This window comes from Callorhinus ursinus, unplaced genomic scaffold (genome assembly GCF_003265705.2).
Source record: "Callorhinus ursinus isolate GAN/ISIS: 27379988/994484 unplaced genomic scaffold, GSC_fseal_2.0 scaffold2, whole genome shotgun sequence".
Lineage (NCBI taxonomy): Eukaryota > Metazoa > Chordata > Mammalia > Carnivora > Otariidae > Callorhinus > Callorhinus ursinus.
Window position 1 is genome coordinate 58399549 of NW_027397064.1, and position 19534 is coordinate 58419082.

General features: G+C 37.4%; 2 protein-coding genes across 3 annotated transcripts in view; one reads left to right on the plus strand and one right to left on the minus strand.

The window, feature by feature from the left end:
• Positions 1 to 4121, minus strand: part of HAT1 (histone acetyltransferase 1) — a 62843-nt gene extending 58722 nt beyond the window's left edge. The window contains exons 1-2 of the mRNA XM_025850334.2: positions 4045 to 4121; positions 1619 to 1723 (exon numbers count right to left, since the gene is read on the minus strand). Of these exons, the coding sequence (XP_025706119.1) occupies positions 1619 to 1723; positions 4045 to 4051 (112 nt within the window). The 5' untranslated portion in view covers positions 4052 to 4121. The remainder of the gene's footprint in view (positions 1 to 1618; positions 1724 to 4044) is intronic.
• SLC25A12 (solute carrier family 25 member 12) overlaps positions 1 to 19534 on the plus strand; it is a 196309-nt gene that overhangs the window by 72126 nt on the left and 104649 nt on the right. Inside the window, exon 1 of one of the 2 annotated variants that reach the window (XM_073882490.1) lies at positions 9169 to 9265. The exons of the other annotated variant lie outside the window; for it this stretch is intronic. The gene's annotated coding sequence lies outside the window, so the exon portion shown is untranslated. Of the gene's footprint in view, positions 1 to 9168; positions 9266 to 19534 lie in introns of those variants that run through there. 2 annotated transcript variants of the gene reach the window in all.

The window sequence follows — 19534 nt, forward strand, 5'->3', positions numbered from 1 at the left end:
AAAAAATAGTTTAAAAAATACAGTAAGAAATCCACAGACAATAACAAGTGTTGATAAGGATGTAGAGAAATTGGAACCTATGTGCACTGCTGGTGGAAATGCAAAATGGAGTAGCCACTATGGAAAACAGGTATGTACACAGCCTTAAAAAGGAACTTGGTTTTAGAAAAGTAATTTTATGCACGCACACACACAAAAATCTAGATAAGTATTATCTCTGTAGTGAGGGGTACCTTCTTTGTCACCTTCTTCATGTTTTTGTTATGTTTGTATTATTTTAAACAGTAGAAGCTAACATTTATTGAGAATTTCTAGAAGTCAACCTGATGATGCACTTTATTTGTACTTAACCTTACATTTAATTTTTATAACCACTATAAAAGTAAGTACTGTTAACTTCACTATAAGATAAGGAAACAGCCACAGAAAGTGATGGAACCAGAATTCATGTGCATATAACTATTTTTTAAAATAGCTTTATTGAGAGGCACCTGGGGGCTCAGTTGGTTAAGCGTCTGCCTTTGGCTCAGGTCATGATCTTGGGGTCCTGGGATTGAGCCCCATACTGGGCTGCCTGATCAGCGCGGAGTCTGCTTCTCCCTCTCCCTCTGCTCCTCCCCACTGTTCATGCTTGCTCTCTCGCTTGCTCTCTCTCAAGCAAATAAATAAAATCTTAAAAAGAAAAAAGCTTTATTAAGGTATAATTTACATACCATAAAATGTACTTGTTTTAAGCATACAATTCAGTAATTTTTAGTAAATTTAGAACTGTGTGACCATTGCCACACTCTAATCTTAAAACATTGCCATTGTCCCCAAAAGAAATCTCATGCCCATTTGCAGTCATTATTCTCACAGTCAGCCTCAGGCAACTACCATTCTATCTTCTGTCTCTGGATTTGCCTTTTCCAAACCCTTCATACAAATAGAAGCATACTGTATATGGGGGGGGGGGTTCCTGTCTGTTTTCTTTCACTTAGAATATTTTTGAGTTCACCCATTTTGTACCATTTCCTTTTTATTGTCAAGTAGTATTCCATCATATAGATACATCATACTTTGTTTATTACCAGTTGTTAGAGATCTGGGTTGTTTTATTTTGGGCTACTGTGAATAACGCTGCTATGAATATTCATGTACTAGTTTGTATACAGACATATGTTTTCATTTCTCTTGAGTAGATCCCTAGGAGTAGAACTGCTGGGTCATAATAGTGCATTTAACTTTTTAAGAACCTGCCAAACTGTTTTCCAAAGCAGTTGCATCATTTTACATTCCCATCAGCAATGAGTGTTTTTCCACATCCTCACCAACACTACTGCCTACCATTTTTATAAGCCAAAATGTAAAGGTAAATATTTTTAAGAGCCTGAGAACACTTACACCTATCATTTTTTGCCATGCTGTACTTCCTAAATGTAAACTCTGCCACCTCTTAAACATCCATCCACTCCACGACATAAAGACTGAATAAAATCTGAATGTGTTCAATACATACAGAAAACTATACATTTACATGAACTGCTCTTATATAAAATTCTACTTCAAATCTTAAAAAAAAGATTATATATGGAACACACAGTACATACATAATACCACTTAGAAACAGCATACATACCTAATTTTAGTTCAATTGCTGTGTTGGTGTTACATTTGTACTCTGCCAGTTTCTTCTCCACTGCACTCTTGTACTCAACCAAAAATTTCTCCATAGCACCAAATCCTAAGGGAAAGTTTTTAAAAGGTCTTGTTGGAAATGGTTTAAATAGTCAAACCTACAGAGGGTTCTTATTAGAAGTGGAATACAAGGAAGATTTAAAACATGCCAATAGGGGTGCCTGGGTGGCTCAGTTGGTTAAGCGACTGCCTTCGCCTCAGGTCATGGTTCTAGGGTCCTGGGATCAAGCCCCGCATCGGGCTCCCCACTTGGTGAGAAGCCTGCTTCTCCCTCTCCCACTCCCCCTGCTTGTGTTCCCTCTCTTGCTGTCTCTCTCTGTCAAATAAATAAATAAAACCACTAATAGATCTTAAAAGTGCAGGTCATTCTCCATATAATCCTAAAATAAATACACTGAGTATGACTGCCTCATTATAAAACAGGAAAAACATCATTTTTGTCAGAGGCTTATGAACTAGGCTTGCTTTACATAAATTAGTAAATCTGAAAATTAACATAACTACTGACATTTCTTTATATTTAATACTAATAAATATTACCTGCTAGGATTTATACCTAAGCAGTTTTTTAAAATATAAAAAAGGTGCCACTGCTCCACCAAGACACAAGGTGAGAATATTCTTTGATAATTACAATAGCATTTCATCTCTAATACTGGAAAAATTCTAGCCAGAGTACTTCAGATCAACTATTAAAAAACCATCAACTGATAATGCACAGATTATCTCAGGAAGGACACACAAGAAACTGGTAATCGTGGTTATCTCTTAGAGAGAAGGAGTGCGAACAGGGTAAGGAAAAAATTTTCACTGTATTAAAAAAGTTTTTTTAACCATATGTGTACAAAGTCATAAACTATGGGCTACAAATTAAAAATGGAAGCAATCCAGATAAACTTTCAAGCAAAGATGACAATAAATCTCCTGACAAAATGAACATAAAAATCATAAAAATTCAGGAAAAAAGAAGTCACGAGCAGAAACAAAAGAAAGGTACAACAGCATGCCATACACTTTAACAAGTGGTTAAAACACACATACACAGAAAATAGGGAACATTTGAGGCAGTATAGATTGTCTGTTGTCAGAATTCCTGGAATGAAATCCAGGCTTCACCACTTACTTACCAGGTCTGTGAACTAGAACTAGAGCACATTACTTGACTACTCTGACCCTAATCTATAAAACTGAGTTAAAAGAACCCATTTCAAGGAATTATATATACTGTCAGCAACAAAATTTAACTTATGAAATCATACATTGGCTTAATCCCCACAAATCTATTAGACAAGTAAATAGTATATCAGCCCCATTTCATATCAAAACGCTCAGGCTTAGAAAGAGGCTTAATTGCTTAAGTGCACCCAAATATTGAGTGGTGAGGCAGAGATTCAGATTTAGGTGTAATTCTTACTATATGTACACCGTACACATACGTATGTTCCCCCTCTTTTATAGTACCAGTGTACCCCCAAGATCCCAGAGTCACTATCTGGTAGAAGAATCCTTCCTTAAATATCTGTAGAGCTCACGTGATAGCCTGTCTATCCAGCATATCCATAAAAGTATAGTTAAGACTACAACGAAGGCACTGGGAAAAGATAAAAGTAGAAATTGTCCATCACTTCAAAAGATACGTAACTGGAAAAAAGTATATACTCACACCAAAAACAGTCTTAATACACGTACAAAATAGCAATTATTAGTTAGTAAATGCTGCAAACTGAAGAGACCCCAAAAAATAGAATGAACATGAAAATTATTGTATAAAATACTATGAGAAGTTTAGATGAAGGAAGAATGCGAGAACAATCTTTCTCAAAGGAATTCTAAATCGATCCTAGGAATATTAAAGCGCGAGAGATTAAAAAGAAGTCAAGGTTCAAGTGAGAGCCCTAGTGCAAGGCAAGGCAGCAATGCGCCAGCTCAGAAGTTGACTGTAGTGGAAGGTGGAGGGAGACCTGGAAGAGGAGGACGATCTGAACATTAAAAATCAGCTGGCGGGAACAGAACCAAACTACTGCGGCCGAGGCAGCAGTGCAAAAAAAGAACGAGAAGATAAACAGGCCTCAAGGCATCTGGTACCTAAGAAGCCAAATCGCGACTCTTTCCCCGGGCTTCTTCGGCCCTCCGCAGGGGCCGAGTTCTTCGCAGAAGGCACAGAACCCCGAGTAGTTGGGGGCGGGGGCACGAACCTCGGCCAACAGGGAGCTGGGCGGAGAGTTCCGTGCTTGCAGGCTGAAGCAAGCCTTCTGGAATCCAGGCCGGAGCCGGAAAGTTCCAGGCGGGCACTGTCACCACGGTCGCGGCGTTCTTTTCCAAACCTACCCGCCCCCTCCCCTTGGTAAACTTTTCCCGGGAACTTACCCGCCATTTCCGAGCTGCGAGCACCCGCGGCTGAGGAAGGACGAATCAACCCGCGCGCTCCCTGGCCGGAAGTGAGCTCATTCTCTGACGCATTTCCCCCGCCCACCTCTGGCAGGTCTCTAGCCAATGAGAAGAGGAGATTCGAGGCGCCGGGAGGTGGAAGCACCTCCAGGGGCGGGGCTGACACCGCGGGGAATGCTCCGACCGTTGCCTAGCCACGGCGACTGCAGTCAGCCACTTTGCAGGCCCGAAGCCGGGGAGGAGGCCGCGTAAGAGGCCGTCTATGTTAAGATGCTCGCTGGCTCACCCGTGGAGAGTTTCTTTGGGATTGGATTTGGAATGATATAAATACCGTAAAGCTGTTTTCTATTACGCTAGCGATGTTTCGGAGACTGGTAGAAAAACTTTCCCCTTGACCTGCACAAACACCTGAGGCCTAAGTTTATGTCGGTAAAATGTAGGGGTTGAGTTGCAGTTGCAGGAAAAATTTACACTTATTTTGTTTCTACTTTTGCAGTAAATTCTTATTTTTTCTTTTGTCATGTTTTTAATCAGTATACAGTGTAATATTTAGGTACTCTGCTTTCACTCTTAGGATTACTAGGCAACCATTGGTGCGCGGAAATTGTTACCTAATAATACCTCAAAGTGGCCTGATCTGTCCTACATGTCTCAAGTCCTAGTGGCCTGAACCACATCACAGGATGCTTCCTGATTTGGGTCTTAGGGCTTGTTAGTACTTAAGAGCTGTTGAAACTTTTGTCCCAGAAGTTAAGGCATTATTTAGGTATCCATAAATATTCTCACAACATTGTCTAGACCCTAAAATGCCTCGTCTCAGCAAATGTTGGTTAATAGGCTTTACAGTGTTATTGCTAGAGCTAAAATGGACCCTTGGAATGAGAGTCTAGAACTAACACTTCCCCTCATTTTAGAAATAAGGACATTAAAGCCCAGAAAAGAGAAATTGTCCAAGGTCACACTCAGTATACAGCCCATGTAAGAGTTCATTTCTCCAGACACTCAGCCCAGTATTTGTTCAACTGCATGGAGATGGCCCTCTCGAAGATAAACATCAGAAAAGGTACCGAGAATGCTCAGATCTTTCTTTACACCTTAATGAAGCACAAGTAATTACCATCCTAATGTTAAGAAGAAAACTGAAATCTGCTATTAATGACATTATGTATCAAAAAATGAAAACGATCTTTTTTTTAGTAATCGTTTTTGCCAAAATGGCAAGACTCGTTTCTTTACAAAACCATCTTATTTGTAGGTTGGCCAATAGCTGACAAGCAATTATCCTTATAATAAGAAAGTAAGCAAATCTGAAATAGATTAGTCGTGTGACTTTATGGTCAAGTTGTAGGGAAGAAGTGTAATGAAACCTATATATGATAAATATAAATAAGAAATAAAATGAATATGAAGAAGTACAATTAAACATATATTGTGTGACTAGCATTTAGTATGATCTGCTTACAGAATTGAGGTTATAGGTTTTTTTTTTAAGATTTTATTTATTAATTTATTTTGAGAGAGAGAGAGTGCAAGCAGGGGGAGGAGCAGAGGAAGAGGGACAAGCAGACTCCATGCTAAGCATGGAGCCCAATGGGGGGCTTGAACTGATGACCCTGAGATCATGACCTGAGCCAAGATCGAGAGTTCAATGCTTAACTGACAGCCACCCAGGCACCCTGAGGTTATAGTTTTATATTGTCCTTAGAATTGTTCATACAGCGGCGCCTGAGTGGCTCAGTCAGTTGGGCGTCTGCCTTCGCTCTGGTCATGATCCTGGAGTTCTGGGATTGAGCCCTCCATCGGGCTCCCTGCTCCGCGGGGAACCTGCTTCGCCCTCTACCTCTGCCTGCTTGTCCCTCTGCTTGTGTTCTCTCTCTCTCTCTGTCAAATAAATAAATAAAATCTTTAGAATTGTTCACACAAATTTTTTACAATGCCACGGAATATGTGTTTAGGTACAGTCATTCTGAAAGAATGACTTCTTTCAGAAAGGTAATAGTAAATTACCAAAAAGGAAAAAGCCATTTTCTTTTTTTGCAGGGTTTCCCCCTCTTTTTAAATTTTATTTTACCTTGTTCTAAAGGGGATTTAGGAGGTAAATGTTAACCACCATGGAATAAAATTTCTGTAAAAGGGATATGCTGTCCTTATACACATGGAAGAGGCAGTAAAGGGCTGTGGAAAGTTCAATGCCCTGCTAGCCTCAGTTCTACTACTTCATGATCATGTAATGTTTCATCTATTAAGTGAAAATAAAACTATCCTTCCAGTCACCACACCTGGGTTGTGAAAATCAAATGGAACAATATTTATGAAAGAGGTTTCTAAACTCTAAAATTATATGTTAATATGAAGTGATAGTAGTATGATAATTTTTATTCTAAAAAAGGATGTTTGGAAAAGGCATTTTTCTCCAAGGAAAAAGCCATATTTCACTATTAGGAATTAACTAGCAACCGTGTGTTTGATAGGGTTCAAGTGCATACGGACTAGTAAATTTTGGCATCCTGTGTGGAAACCTCCAGAAGAGATTTTTTTTTTTTTTAAAAACATGGTATTAAAGAAATGGACATCAGACAATGCGTATAGAAAATCTGAGATCTAAAAGAAAAATGCAGATACTTAATGTATCTTTATTTCAAAATATATACCTTTCTACAGGTAAGTAACAATAGCTAGTTAACTCATTTGTTTAGTTCATAGCAGTAATGTGGTGGGGGGGAGGCAATGAGTTTTAATTCCCAGACCAATTACCCAGAATGCCCTACCCACCTACTTGATTTTCATGAGTTAAAATAAAGTAAAAATAGATCAGTTCTTATAGAAAAATATTAGAATAACTTAAAGACACACATTGCTAACAATTTGCACATTCCATTTTGTAACTCTCATACACTACCATAGAAATACAAACTAGTACTTTTTGAGAAGTAATTTAGGAATTTTAACAAATTTAATGCATTTTTTAATTTGTATGCTTTTTAAATTTATATATCTTTTGAGGTAGCAGTTCCACTTACAAGCATTTGTCCTACAAAACTCTTTGCATAAGAATACAAAGATATATGAACAAAGATGTTCAATGCAGCACTAATTTTACTGAAAAATTGGAAATAGCCTAAACATTCATCAAAAGAGGTTGGTTAATATGTACTGACTTGGGAGAATATCTACTATATAATAGGTTAAAAAATAAATTATACAGGGCGCCTGGGTGGCTCAGTCGTTAAGCGTCTGCCTTCGGCTCAGGTCATGATCCCAGGGTCCTGGGATCGAGTCCCACATCAGGCTCCCTGCTCAGCAGGAGACCTGCTTCTCCCTCTCCCACTCCCCCTGCTTGTGTTCCTGCTCTCATTGTGTCTCTCTCTGTCAAATAAATAAATAAAATCTTTAAAAAATAAATAAATAAATTATACAATATTATAATGTTAGGTTATTCATATAAAGAAGGGTGTTTTGATATAAACATAGAAAACATCTAAAAGCATACCTAAGAAGTTTAACAGTGACTGACTGCCTCTAGAAAGGAGAGTTTGGAGGAGAGAATTAATGAAGGATTAAAAAAAAAATACTGTTTGCTACTTTTAATGAGGCTATGTTGTTTTCTTTCATAATTAGAAACTTAGCATCTTTTTGGAGATTTTTGGACACATTTGCTAACTTCTTACCCTCTTCTTTACATTCTATGAATCAAAGAGAAACAGCTTAATTGAAACAAGGAAGAGTTGAAAATTAATATTTCTCCTTTTTCATTATGTCATTATTTTCAGGCAAAGATTGGTCAAAATGAGGGAAGAGCACTATAATTGCTTATACTTGTTTACAAATGACCATCCAGTGATGCATACTTCACTTTTTGAAACTATAATTTGTAAGAATGGCATTAATTATGTGTGCCTACCTAGGGTAATACAATATTGCCTAAGATATTTCACATTCCATAGTGAAAAGGCTGTTTCAAATATTTTTTTCAATGATAGCCAACAAAAAAATGAGCATTATTCTTCTGTCTTAAATTTTTTTGTTGTTTCTTAATATGGAAAGCTTCAGGGTACAGGGAGGGTGAAGAAAACTTTACCAAAGATACTTAGATATTAAAGAAATAAGACTGAAAAGTGATAAAAATTATGACTAAAAATATTCATTTTAAACTGATACATTATTTCAGTCATTGTCTTTTTTTTGACTGGCATAAAACACATAAAATTGACCATCTTAATCATTTTTTTAAGACTTTATTTATTTATTTATTTGAGAGAGCACAAGCAGGGGGAGGGTGGGCAGAGAGAGAGGAAGGAGCAGGTTCCCCACTGAGCAGGGAGCCCAGTTTGGGCTCAGTCCCAGGACCCTGGGATCATGACCTGAGCTGAAGGCAGACGCTTAACCGACTGAGCCACCCAAGTGCCACCACCATCTTAATCATTTTTAAACACACAGTTTAGTAGTGTAAAGTATATTCACATTATTTTGGAAGCTGTCATTTTAATGGACTGGTTTTCAGCCAACTTCTTTGTGATCTATTTACTAATATTACTATGCATAGCAAGGCTTTTTTTTTGCTAAGATTTTATTTATTTATTTGACAGAGAGAAACACAGAGAGAGAGGGAACACAAGCAGGGGGAGTGGGAGAGGGAGAAGCAGGCCTCCCATAGAGCAGGGAGCCCGATGCGGGGTTCGATCCCAGGACCCTGGGATCATGACCTGAGCCGAAGGCAGACGCTCAATGACTGAGCCACTCAGGCACCCGGTGCATAGCAAGACTTTTAACTTCTATCATATAGACACAAAAAGTGAGTAGCTTTATACCAGCTATATAATGCCATTAGTTAAATGTTTAGTTCATAAACCCATCCCTTAAGAGAATTGTAAAATAAAATAGTTTAGCTTTATGATAGTGTTTCTTATAAATTTTTTTATAAATCAGAATTTTGAGGATATATATATATGTATATATATATATATATATACACATATATATGGTTATCAGCAAACCAAACCAACCAGTCACTGTGCAAATTAGTAAAGTTTAAAGAATTCTGAAAGTTTTGCTAGAGGGAATCCAGACTTTAAGTTTGTTGTTAATTTCATCAACACAGGGCTCTCAGAGAATCCTTTTGCCTGTCTCTTGAATGAGCTAAGAGGAAGAAAGGGTCATGCCAACTGGCATCATATAACACAGAGAGAACCTGCTTCATCAGGTAAGAAGGGTGTGTTGGCAGGGTTAGGATGCATTTAAATAATGAAAGGTTTACTTTTTCACATCTTTGTAAAATTACATTTTGTTGTATATGAGGAAGTTTATGTTATTATAGATACGGTATGATTTTTAAACAGTTTAAGAGAAACTAAAGTACTTTGAATAATATAGAATCAGAACTTAAAGCACAGTGATCTTAGAAATCAGGTAATGTAGTCACTGCCATCTTTTTTTATTTGGTAACATATGCATAAAAACTTTTGTTCATATCTCCATATAAATATATATCTAATATATTTTTATTAATCTTCATTCCTGTATTAAATATTACTATTGTTAACCTTTTATTTTTTAGACAAAAAAGAATATGAATACTATTTTTTAATATATCCCACCCAAGTAAATCACCTGTGCTCCCCTGAAAATCCCTGACTTCATCCCACATTCTTGCTTAAGGCTTCTCAGCAAGATACTGATAGACGTGATACTGTTGGTATCTCTGTTTGGTCCTTTGTTTTTCTACTTTTTTCTTCCCATTCTTGCTATTGAAAGGGCTAATTTCCTTCATGAAATACTTTACTTTGGAAAGAAAGTCATTGCGTCTGGCACATGATTGACATCTATTAAATGTTTGTTAAATGATTTTGTAGTAATACCATCAAGAACACAAGTTCTCCCCCAAACAACTAAGCTTCCACTTTTGTTGCAGCACTTCATGGTTCTTGGGATTGGAAACTGCTAAGTTTCAGGACATGTGGGTGGCTCAGTCCGTTAGGTGTCTGCCTTCAGCTCAAGTCATGATCCCAGAGTTCTGGGATTGAGTCCCACATCGGGCTCCCTGCTCAGCAGGGAACCTGCTTCTCCCTCTCCCTCTGTCTGCCTTTCCCCCTGCTTGTGTTCTCCCTCTCTCTGACAAATAAATAAATAGAATATTTGAAGAAAAAAAAGGAAACTGCTAAGTTTCTTTGCTTTAAAACATCCTTCAGCAGGTGATTAGAATCAAAGACTAAAAATCACCGTATTCATGTTCAACCCATCCTACCAACATGTGTATAATACAGGCCTTTCCTTCTTATTAAATTGTTCTTTGGATATCACCAGGAAGTAGCTCTGGCCTAAGGTGGGTAATCAACACAATAGCCAGGAGATGATCCTTTGCCAGAGTACATTTATCCCTGGTAGCTCCAAAGACATGATTCTCCAGGACACATGTATTCTTGTAGATGAGCCCAAATCATCAGTAGCCCTGATTTTCCCCAGAAAATTTTAACCCAGATTCTAGCTTTCTCACAGAGCTCTAAGACAGCCTAGCTATTCCTCATCAGCAGCTTACCCTGTTCTTTTATACTTCCATCTCTACCCTTCAATCAGTTAAGCACCCAAACATTCACTAGATGTAGGCTGTCATCTCCCCAAAGCCAGGTCCTATCAGGAATATACTTACAGAGTCGAAGGAGAGGTATTGGGTAAGTGGTACAGTGGATATAACATCCTTCTTCCTTTTCTCCCTGGGTTTCCCACAACAAACAGGAACAAACCCATGCTGTTCCCCTGCAGCAGCCCCACATTTCACCCCAAGTGAGGCTTTTATACTCTTCTCTCACTTTTCTCCAGTTGGCTTCATTGAGGCCTGCTGTATCTGGGGCCTGCTGTGTTCACTCACCAAGCTAGGCCTACTTATCACAGAAAGATTGCTTCACTTTCTGATCTATCCTCCTAGGGGATAATTATGAATCATCACCTTCTCCACTCTTAAGCTTATTTACCTCTTATTGATAACTCCTCCAGGGCTGGAACTATGTTATCTACATCTCTGAGTTCTTACTTGAAGTGAGAACAAATTCTTTTACCATTTATGAAAAGATTTTTATTCAGATGAAGTATTATATTGAATACATTAATATTTTTTTAAAGATTTTGTTTATTTATTTGATAGAGACACAGTGAGAGAGGGAACACAAGCAGGGGGAATGGGAGAGGGAGAAGCAGGCTTCCCACTGAGCAGCCCAGGACCCTGGGATCATGACCTGAGCTGAAGGCAGACGCTTAACGACTGAGCCACCCAGGCGCCCCTTGAATACCTTAATATTAAGCTTGCTCATATCCTCTCTTCTTAGGCTCACTCTCAGGTTTGTTTATCTTCCTCCCCTCTCTACCTGGTCCTTAAGGACAATTCCTATATAAATGGAATTATTTGTTTACTGCAATACTGGGTTGTATTCTCATTTTATGAATTCTTACCTAAAAATCTGAATATTGACTTTAAAAAAATATCTAATATTCTTATTTAAGAACAAATACTTGGAGAAATGAAAACTTCTATTTAAAAAATGTTGTAAGAACAATTGTAAGGGGTTCCTAAAATATTTTAAAATATTAACAAATAATTATAATATTTTGTTTTATGTAAGTTTTGCTATGCCAGAATCACAAGAAAGACCAGGAAGAAGTTTTCTTTTCAAAAAATTGTGGCTGCACATCTACTTTGTCCTTGGGTGTATAGAAGCCCTGCTGAGCTAAATCGTATGTTTCTTTTGTTTAGTAAAGATTTTTTTTGCTATTTTTTCCTTTTGAAGTGGGCTTTCAAATTCTTTGATTTTCAGATTTTGAACTTCACATTGTTCTTTTGAGCAAAATGCACAGAAGAACTGTAGCAGGGAGAAGACAAATGTCCAATTCTTTCAAATAGTATCAATATGATTTAATTATCTTAGTTTTGCTTTGCTTTGCATTAAAAAAATAAATCACATAATGTGTTTAAATGCCAAATGACAACTTCATTTACTATTAGGAGATTTAATTGTATGTGAGCCCATGTATAAGCACAAATAAAAATTGCATAGTTATGTATTTAGTATGTCACAACACATTATCCATTTATTAAAGGAAGATAAGTACTTACCTAAATCATAATTGTGACAGATAAGAACAATAAGCTGTAATTTAAAAGGTCATTCTTTAGTGAGCCTTACTTTATTTTTATGCTATCTAATTCATATATATTTTCCATTGGGGTCATATGGGGTTGAGATTTTTAAAAGATAGCCATAAACTTTTTATCTCTTACCAGGCTTGGGTTAAGAAAGGGTTAGGGCATTCCTAGTATGACATCAATATGTTGTAAACAATTCCAGGAGATTCTTACCCAGTGTCAGTATCCTAAAATATTCCAATGTGAGAAGAAGACTTTATAAATTAAAGTCCTCATACAAATATTAACAATGATGCTATAGAAATTGGAGTGAGAGGGCACCTGGGTGGCTCAGATGGTTGAGCGTCTGCCTTCGGCTCAGGTCATGATCCCAGGGTCCTGGGATCGAGTCCCACATTGGGCTCCCTGCTCAGCGGGGAGTCTGCTTCTCCCTCTGCTTCTCTCTCTCTCTGTCTCTCATGAATAAATAAATAAAATCTTAAAAAAAAAAGAAATTGGAGTGAGAGATAGAATAGGTTAGGGTAGATGATTTCACATCAGGTGGGCCTAAAAAAATCTTCACTGGAGGGCTCAAAAATATGTTCTCTAAAATATCTCCGCTATTAACAATTATATGTATGGACTTCCTGCAAACTAGAATGATTGCAGATCATGGAAAAAGTCAAGCATAATACTCAAATTTTAATGGAAAAAGGAGGAACTGAGAGATCATACTTTGTTTAGTCTTCTTCTTTGAAATACTATGGTGTTAATCTTTGAAAAACAATAACAACCAAAAAAACCAAAACCAAAAACAAAAAAAAGAAAGAAAGAAAGAAAGGAAAAAACCAACCACCCTAATTTACGAGTCCACAGAAGGTGGCCACGTATCTATTTTCCAACATGGTTTTATAAAAAGCAATCTTGCTAAATAAACTTATTTTACTTCTTTAAAACAAATAAATGGCAAAAAAAAAAAGTGTAATAGTAGGTCTGGTTAGATATACAATCATTGCTGACCTTATGCAAAATTGTGATTTAGAGAAAATTCAATTATCTGCTCCAGGCATTGTTTAATATATTCAGATTACTCACATATTTGTACTTGCCACATACATACAGTTTCAAGTTCTGATGCATTCACTTAACGTTATATCATAAACTACATACTACTATTTCTTTTATGTGACCAAGTTACTAAGGAATCTGAACTTGGTTGGGGTATGAACTAAAATGCTTTCTTTTTCTCTAGTCATTGCGCCACTATACTATGTTCCCCCCAGGTAGATTCCATACTTTTCTGGTCTTTTAAGTTATTCAAAGTCTAGCCTATCCTAGTTAAAACTTCAGTGTTTTAAAACCTCCTCCATTGCTGTCTAGCTTTGTAGCCACAGGGACTTGAAATGAAGAAGGGAGTATAGACAATTTTTCACTCCTTCTCCTTTTCCAAACCCCTAAAGATTGGGTTGGGGTATGTCCGGTCTAGGATATTTCTTCTTTCCTTCTCAAGGCAAGCTCTTCTGGTGTTGGGGGCTAGAAGTAGGAATAGAGGAGAAATGAATCTAGCTACTTAACTACTCTATATTTTGGTTATCTTTGCTTCTCCAGTTGATATTGGCTGCCATCAGTGCCCTTACTGTCTCTCACATGGCATGCATTCTTAATTTATTCAGTGAGTTGAAAGGGACATCATTTTGTACCAACCCTGAGAAGAAAACTCTGACTCTTTGCTGCTTTTGTCTCCTTTGTTAGTAGACCTCCCTTTAGGATGGAACACTGCAAAAGCAATTCAAGTCCCAATATCTTCCTGGTGTCATTTGACCTGTAAGAAATTCATGTATCATCTCTTGTGTGACAATCAATGTCCCCAACACAATGGGCACACATAGACTTATATCATCACAGATAATGAGATTTAAAATGCTAGCCAATGCCAATGCTCTTTATTTATTTTTTAAAGATTTTATTTAAAATAAATTTATTTTTTATTATTTTATAGAGGGGTAGAGAGAGAGGAAAAGAGAGAAAATCCCAAGCAGGCTCCATGCTCAGCACAGAGCGCAATGCAGGGCTTGATCTCAAGACCCTGAGATCATGACCTGATCCAAAATCAAAAGTCGGATGCTCAACTGACTGAGCCACCCAGGCACCCCTTAGAAACAGAGATAATAACATAAGATAGCCCTATTTCACATGGTTGTTTTGAGGATAGATTCATATTAACTGCTTAGGATATTGTTTGATACATAGTAAGTATTCAGTAGTAAATATTAGTTACTATGAGCTATGCATCAGTATCTTGTGTATTTGGTTAGCTTAAGTGATCTTTGGGTCATTTACAAGATGATTTCTGACCTCTGGAACCGATGACCAGATATTCCGGACTTCAGTGACTTCACCATATTAAGCCTTTTTTGAAAGACTTAACAGTTGGCCTTCAGCAATCATGCCTCTCTATCTCAATATGCCCTTCAGACTCAACAATCTTTAAAGTCCCTTCTCCAGTTTTGCCTATCTCTGTATCTGTGCTTACCTGTCTATGTTTTCATCTTAATTTAATGTCTTATAAGAAACTCTTATTCCTAAAAAAGGAAAGTGATAGGGAACAAAAGATGATTTATGAAGATGGTCTTCACAGAGGTGTGTATTTATTTTTTTATCAAACATTTTTATTGACTACTGCTATATGCCTAACCCTGTACTAATTCCTAGAGATACAGAGATTTTTGTTTTATCTTTTTCTCAATTACTTATAGTGAACATCTATCATGCTTAAGAATCTATGTGAGTTCACAGTCTTTTGTAGTATTTTTATTTTTTTTCAAAGATTTTATTTATTTATTTGACAGAGGGAGACACAGCGAGAGAGGGAACACAAGCAGGGGGAATGGGAGAGGGAGACTCAAGCTTCCCACTGAGCAGGGAGCCCGATGTGGGGCTTGATCCCAGGACCCTGGGACCATGACCTGAGCCGAAGGCAGACACTTAACGACTGAGCCACCCAGGTGCCCCATGTTGTAGTATTTTTAAACTGGGCCATGAAATCAGTTCAGTATATTAAAACCAGAATTAGAAAAAAAGGAGAATAATACAGAAAAATACCAGAGTATATTGCATGTAGTAAAGTTTGGTATTGCTTCATGAAATTTTTATTTCAGTGTGTACTGGGGTGGAGTGATTAAAAATATGTATTTCATACTGTATAGGTCTGTGTCAGTAAAGTTTGAAAGCCACCAGTGGAAAAGACAATAAATGAAGAAGTAATTATAACACAGTGATAAATACTATGCACAGAGTGGGGCCTACTCGAGTCAGGGAAAGCAGGTGGAAGATTGTTTTTCTGGAGAAGATTCTTGAGCTGTATCTTAAAGGATAGGCAAAGTGGAATAAACGTGGAGTAAAATATTCTCAAAGGATTAGCACAAAGGAAATAGCACAAAAATCCTTGTGACTAAAGGAACAAGTATGGTAGCAGTAAGGCAGAAGATTTAAGTAAGAAAAGGGAACAGTTTAGGAAGGTTTCACTCTTCACCATACTGAGGAATTTGGATTTTATACTGAAGTGACAAAATTTAATTTCTCTTTTGGATTGAACACTTGACAGCACTGTGGAAAATGGATTTGAGGAGAGTGACAAGAGGCAGAAAGTGGAAAACTGGAGGCTTGCGGAACAATCAGGAGGCCTAATGAAGGCTATTATAATGAAGAGAAGTGATTTAAAAAGCACTGAAGGGGATAGAAAACAAGGACTGGGGACCTATTCAGATGTGAGGGGTAAAGAAGAGTCTGATACCCAGCTTTCTGACTTGAGTAACTAAGGCAATGGTAATGGTCTTCACTTAGGAAATATAAAAGTACTAATAGCTAGTGCCAGAGTGATCAGCAAGGAATAATCAATAAACATTTAATTAGTACCTATATAGCTAATGAATGTCAGGCATTGAGATAAGTGTTAGGACTGAGGGTGTGGGTGAAGGAGGAAGGATAGGGGAGTAAGACATACTCTGCAAGGAACACAGAGAAATGGTAAATTCAAGAACAAGTGGTGAATTATGGTTTCCATGAAACCTTCGGTATATAATCCAGCTTGAACTGATTTTTTCATTTTCTAAACCTGTATTGCATAAATTTACTACACAATTAAGCATACGCATTGTAAATTAATGATTTTACTTATGTTTTCCCAGTACATTGTAAGATTTTTATAGAGAGGGATAATTATGTTCCCTTCACATTTCCTACTTACAGGTATCAATAATAAAGGACATACCACATCTAAGAGATGGATTAGAACTTCATAGCCATATAGAATTCTGTAGGATGAAATGTCCTACCACCCCTCCAAAAGTTCTTTAGTATGTTTAAGGAGAGGGAGATTTGTCCATCTGCTATTGAGCATTTGCTTTCTGTGATCCATGGCCCTCATTACAATTCATCATGTCATGGATTATACTCACTTAGTTTCTCTTCCCCATCTAGAACTCTGAGCCTACTATGTTTGATGAAATGATATTGTTGCTTCTGCCACATGGATCTCAGTGAAGGGGTGATATGTGGAAGGCACACTTCCCATTGATTTTCTTTTCGCTTTGATTTTGATTTTCTTCCACACCATCAATACAAAACTTGTTTATATAATGCTTTATTGAAGGGTTGGGGATGATTAAGTGAAATATAATTGCTGACTGCCTATTTTATTCCCCATCCCTTATCCTGTGCACCATCCAGGTAAGCCTACCCATCCAGGATGATAGAAGAACAGGGTGAGCAAATACTGACTGTTTCTGTGGCTTCTTTCCAAGTACTGATAGTGAGGGTAATACAGCAAAGACCGTGTAGATGTGTTACTCCATGATTTTTTCCAATGTTTACTTGACCAGAATCAGGGAAGAAGCAGCAGGTCAGTATTACCCAGAAACTTCCTCAGAAGTGCAAGCTATAGTTAACTGTTTTTATATGTCAGTTTATTCTTATCCTTTCTGGCTCTTTTGCAGTACAAAGACATTATGTCATTTTCCTCTTCTGACTTAACTCTTAATTCCTGTTTATTTCTTTTTCATGTAGTTTTTCCTTATTATATTGTCATTACCTTAAGGTGGTATTCTATTGTCAGGGCTAGTGGGAATGGAACATGCAGAGTACAACTCTGACTGAGACCTTTAACAGTTCTTGGTCAGGTTCCTTCTGTGTTCTCAGCTTCATCTTCTGGTTAAAATAATGCGATCATTCCACATTTCTGCCCACTTTTCCTCCTTGATCTGTCTCTTTCCAGAAGGTGTAACTCTCCAAAGTCTACCTGTTTTATACTGTTTCTTCAGAATTTTCTAACTTAAACTTCCAGATTATTAGTCTGATCAGTACAATTCAATACTGGTCAATATTATACTTTTTGTCATAGTAATTCTTCAGAAGCCTATTCCTATGCATACCCCAGTTGTCTGAGGGTTGTGGCCCTCTCTTCCTCAATGAGTCCTTTCCTTAAGTCTTCCAGTACAAATACGCCCTCCCCTTTTTGGAAACTTCCTACTCAGTGGTTAATTTCATCCTTGTATATCAGTTCTCCTTCTCCCAATAGGGCAATCCAATGACACAATGATCCATTACAGAGTATTTCCCACCAAAGTCTTGAATTTCTCAGTCTAGATTTACACCCTGGTGTACTTAAGCAGGAGAGTTCCAGGGTAGGCTCTAGATTCTAAGTCTGGTACCTTCCAAGATTTCTGTCAGTGTGTTATACAAATAAACTTCCACATGGGGTGCCTGGGTAGCTCACTTTGTTAAGCATCCAACTCGATTTTGGCTCAGGTCATGATCTTGGGATCCTGAGATGAATCTCTGTGCTGGGCATGGAGCCTGCCTGAGATTTTCTTTCTTTCCCTCTGCGTCTCCCCCAGCTCCTGCTCTGGTACTCTCTCTGTCTCTCTCTAAAAAACAAACAAACAAAAAACAACTTATTTCCTGTAGGTAACTATTAGACCAGAGAAACACAAACACACAAACACAGCTCCCAAGGACATATAATTACTATCTGAATCCATGTTAAGGAGAACATTTTTTCCTTCAGTTCAGTGTAGTTTTCACAGATTCCCCTGCCTATAATAGAGGTACATTATTTGTCAAGCAGTTTCAGGTTCCTTTCCCTACTCTCCAGCAAGGCACAGAGGCTAACAGTGTTTAAAAAACAAGTCCCATTACAATTTCTAGCCAAACAACAGAATTATGTCCCTGAATAGCCATCTTTGTAATGCAAAGATCCAGCACAGTTTTCTGCAATGTTTTATTATGAAAAATTTCAAACATATGGAAAAGTTGAATTTTTACAATAAATTCCCATATATCCCTCAGGTATCACATATCTCTCCCCGCTCCCCATTCATCCATCATCCAGCCATCCATCCGTCTCTCTATCCATTCATCAATCTTATTTCTTTTATGCATTTCAAAGTAAATTTAAGATACTAGGACTTTCCCCCCTAAATACTTCATCAGCTAGAATTCAGTATTCACAGATTTTTTTTCTTTTGAGGAAAAATTTACACATGATAAAATGTATAAACCTTAAGTGTACATTCCCTGAGTTTTGGAAAATACATACACCTCTAATCTAAACCCCTAGCAAGACATAGACTGTTACCATCACTCCAGATAGTTCCCTCAATTCCTGTCTTCCGGAAAACATGGTTCTTTTTCCACCATAGATTATTTTTTTTGTTCTGGAACTTTACATCAATGTAATCATACAGTGTATGCCCTTTTACACTGTATAATTTCATGTAAGCCTTCTATCACTTAGCATGATACTTTTAAGACTCATCCATGTTGTGCGTATCAGTAATTTGTTCTTTTTTGAAAATTCCTGAGTAGTATTACATTTTGTAGATATACCATAGTTTATCCATTTTCCTATTGACAGACACCTAGGCTATTTCCAGTTTTGTCTTTTATGAATAAGGTGGCCATGAACATTCTTGTACAAGTCTTTTTATCCACACATATTTTCACTTCTCTTGGGTAAATACCAAAAGGTAGAATTGCTGGGTCATAGTGTAGGTGTATGTTTAGTTTTACAAGAACCTGACAGATCTTTTTCCAAAGTGATTATACCATTTACACTCCCACTACAGTGCGTAAGAGCTCTGGTTGCTCCACATCCTTGCCAGCATCTGTTTTCAGTCTTTTTAATTTTAGCCATTCTAGTGGGTGTGTAGTGCTATCTTTTTACTGTGATTTAATTTGCATTTCCCTGACGGCTAATCATGTTGTGCTGTTTTTCACGTGCTTATTGGCTATTTGTACATCTTCTTTTGTGAAGTATTTGTTCAAATCTTTTGCCCATTTTTAAAATACGTTGCTTATTTA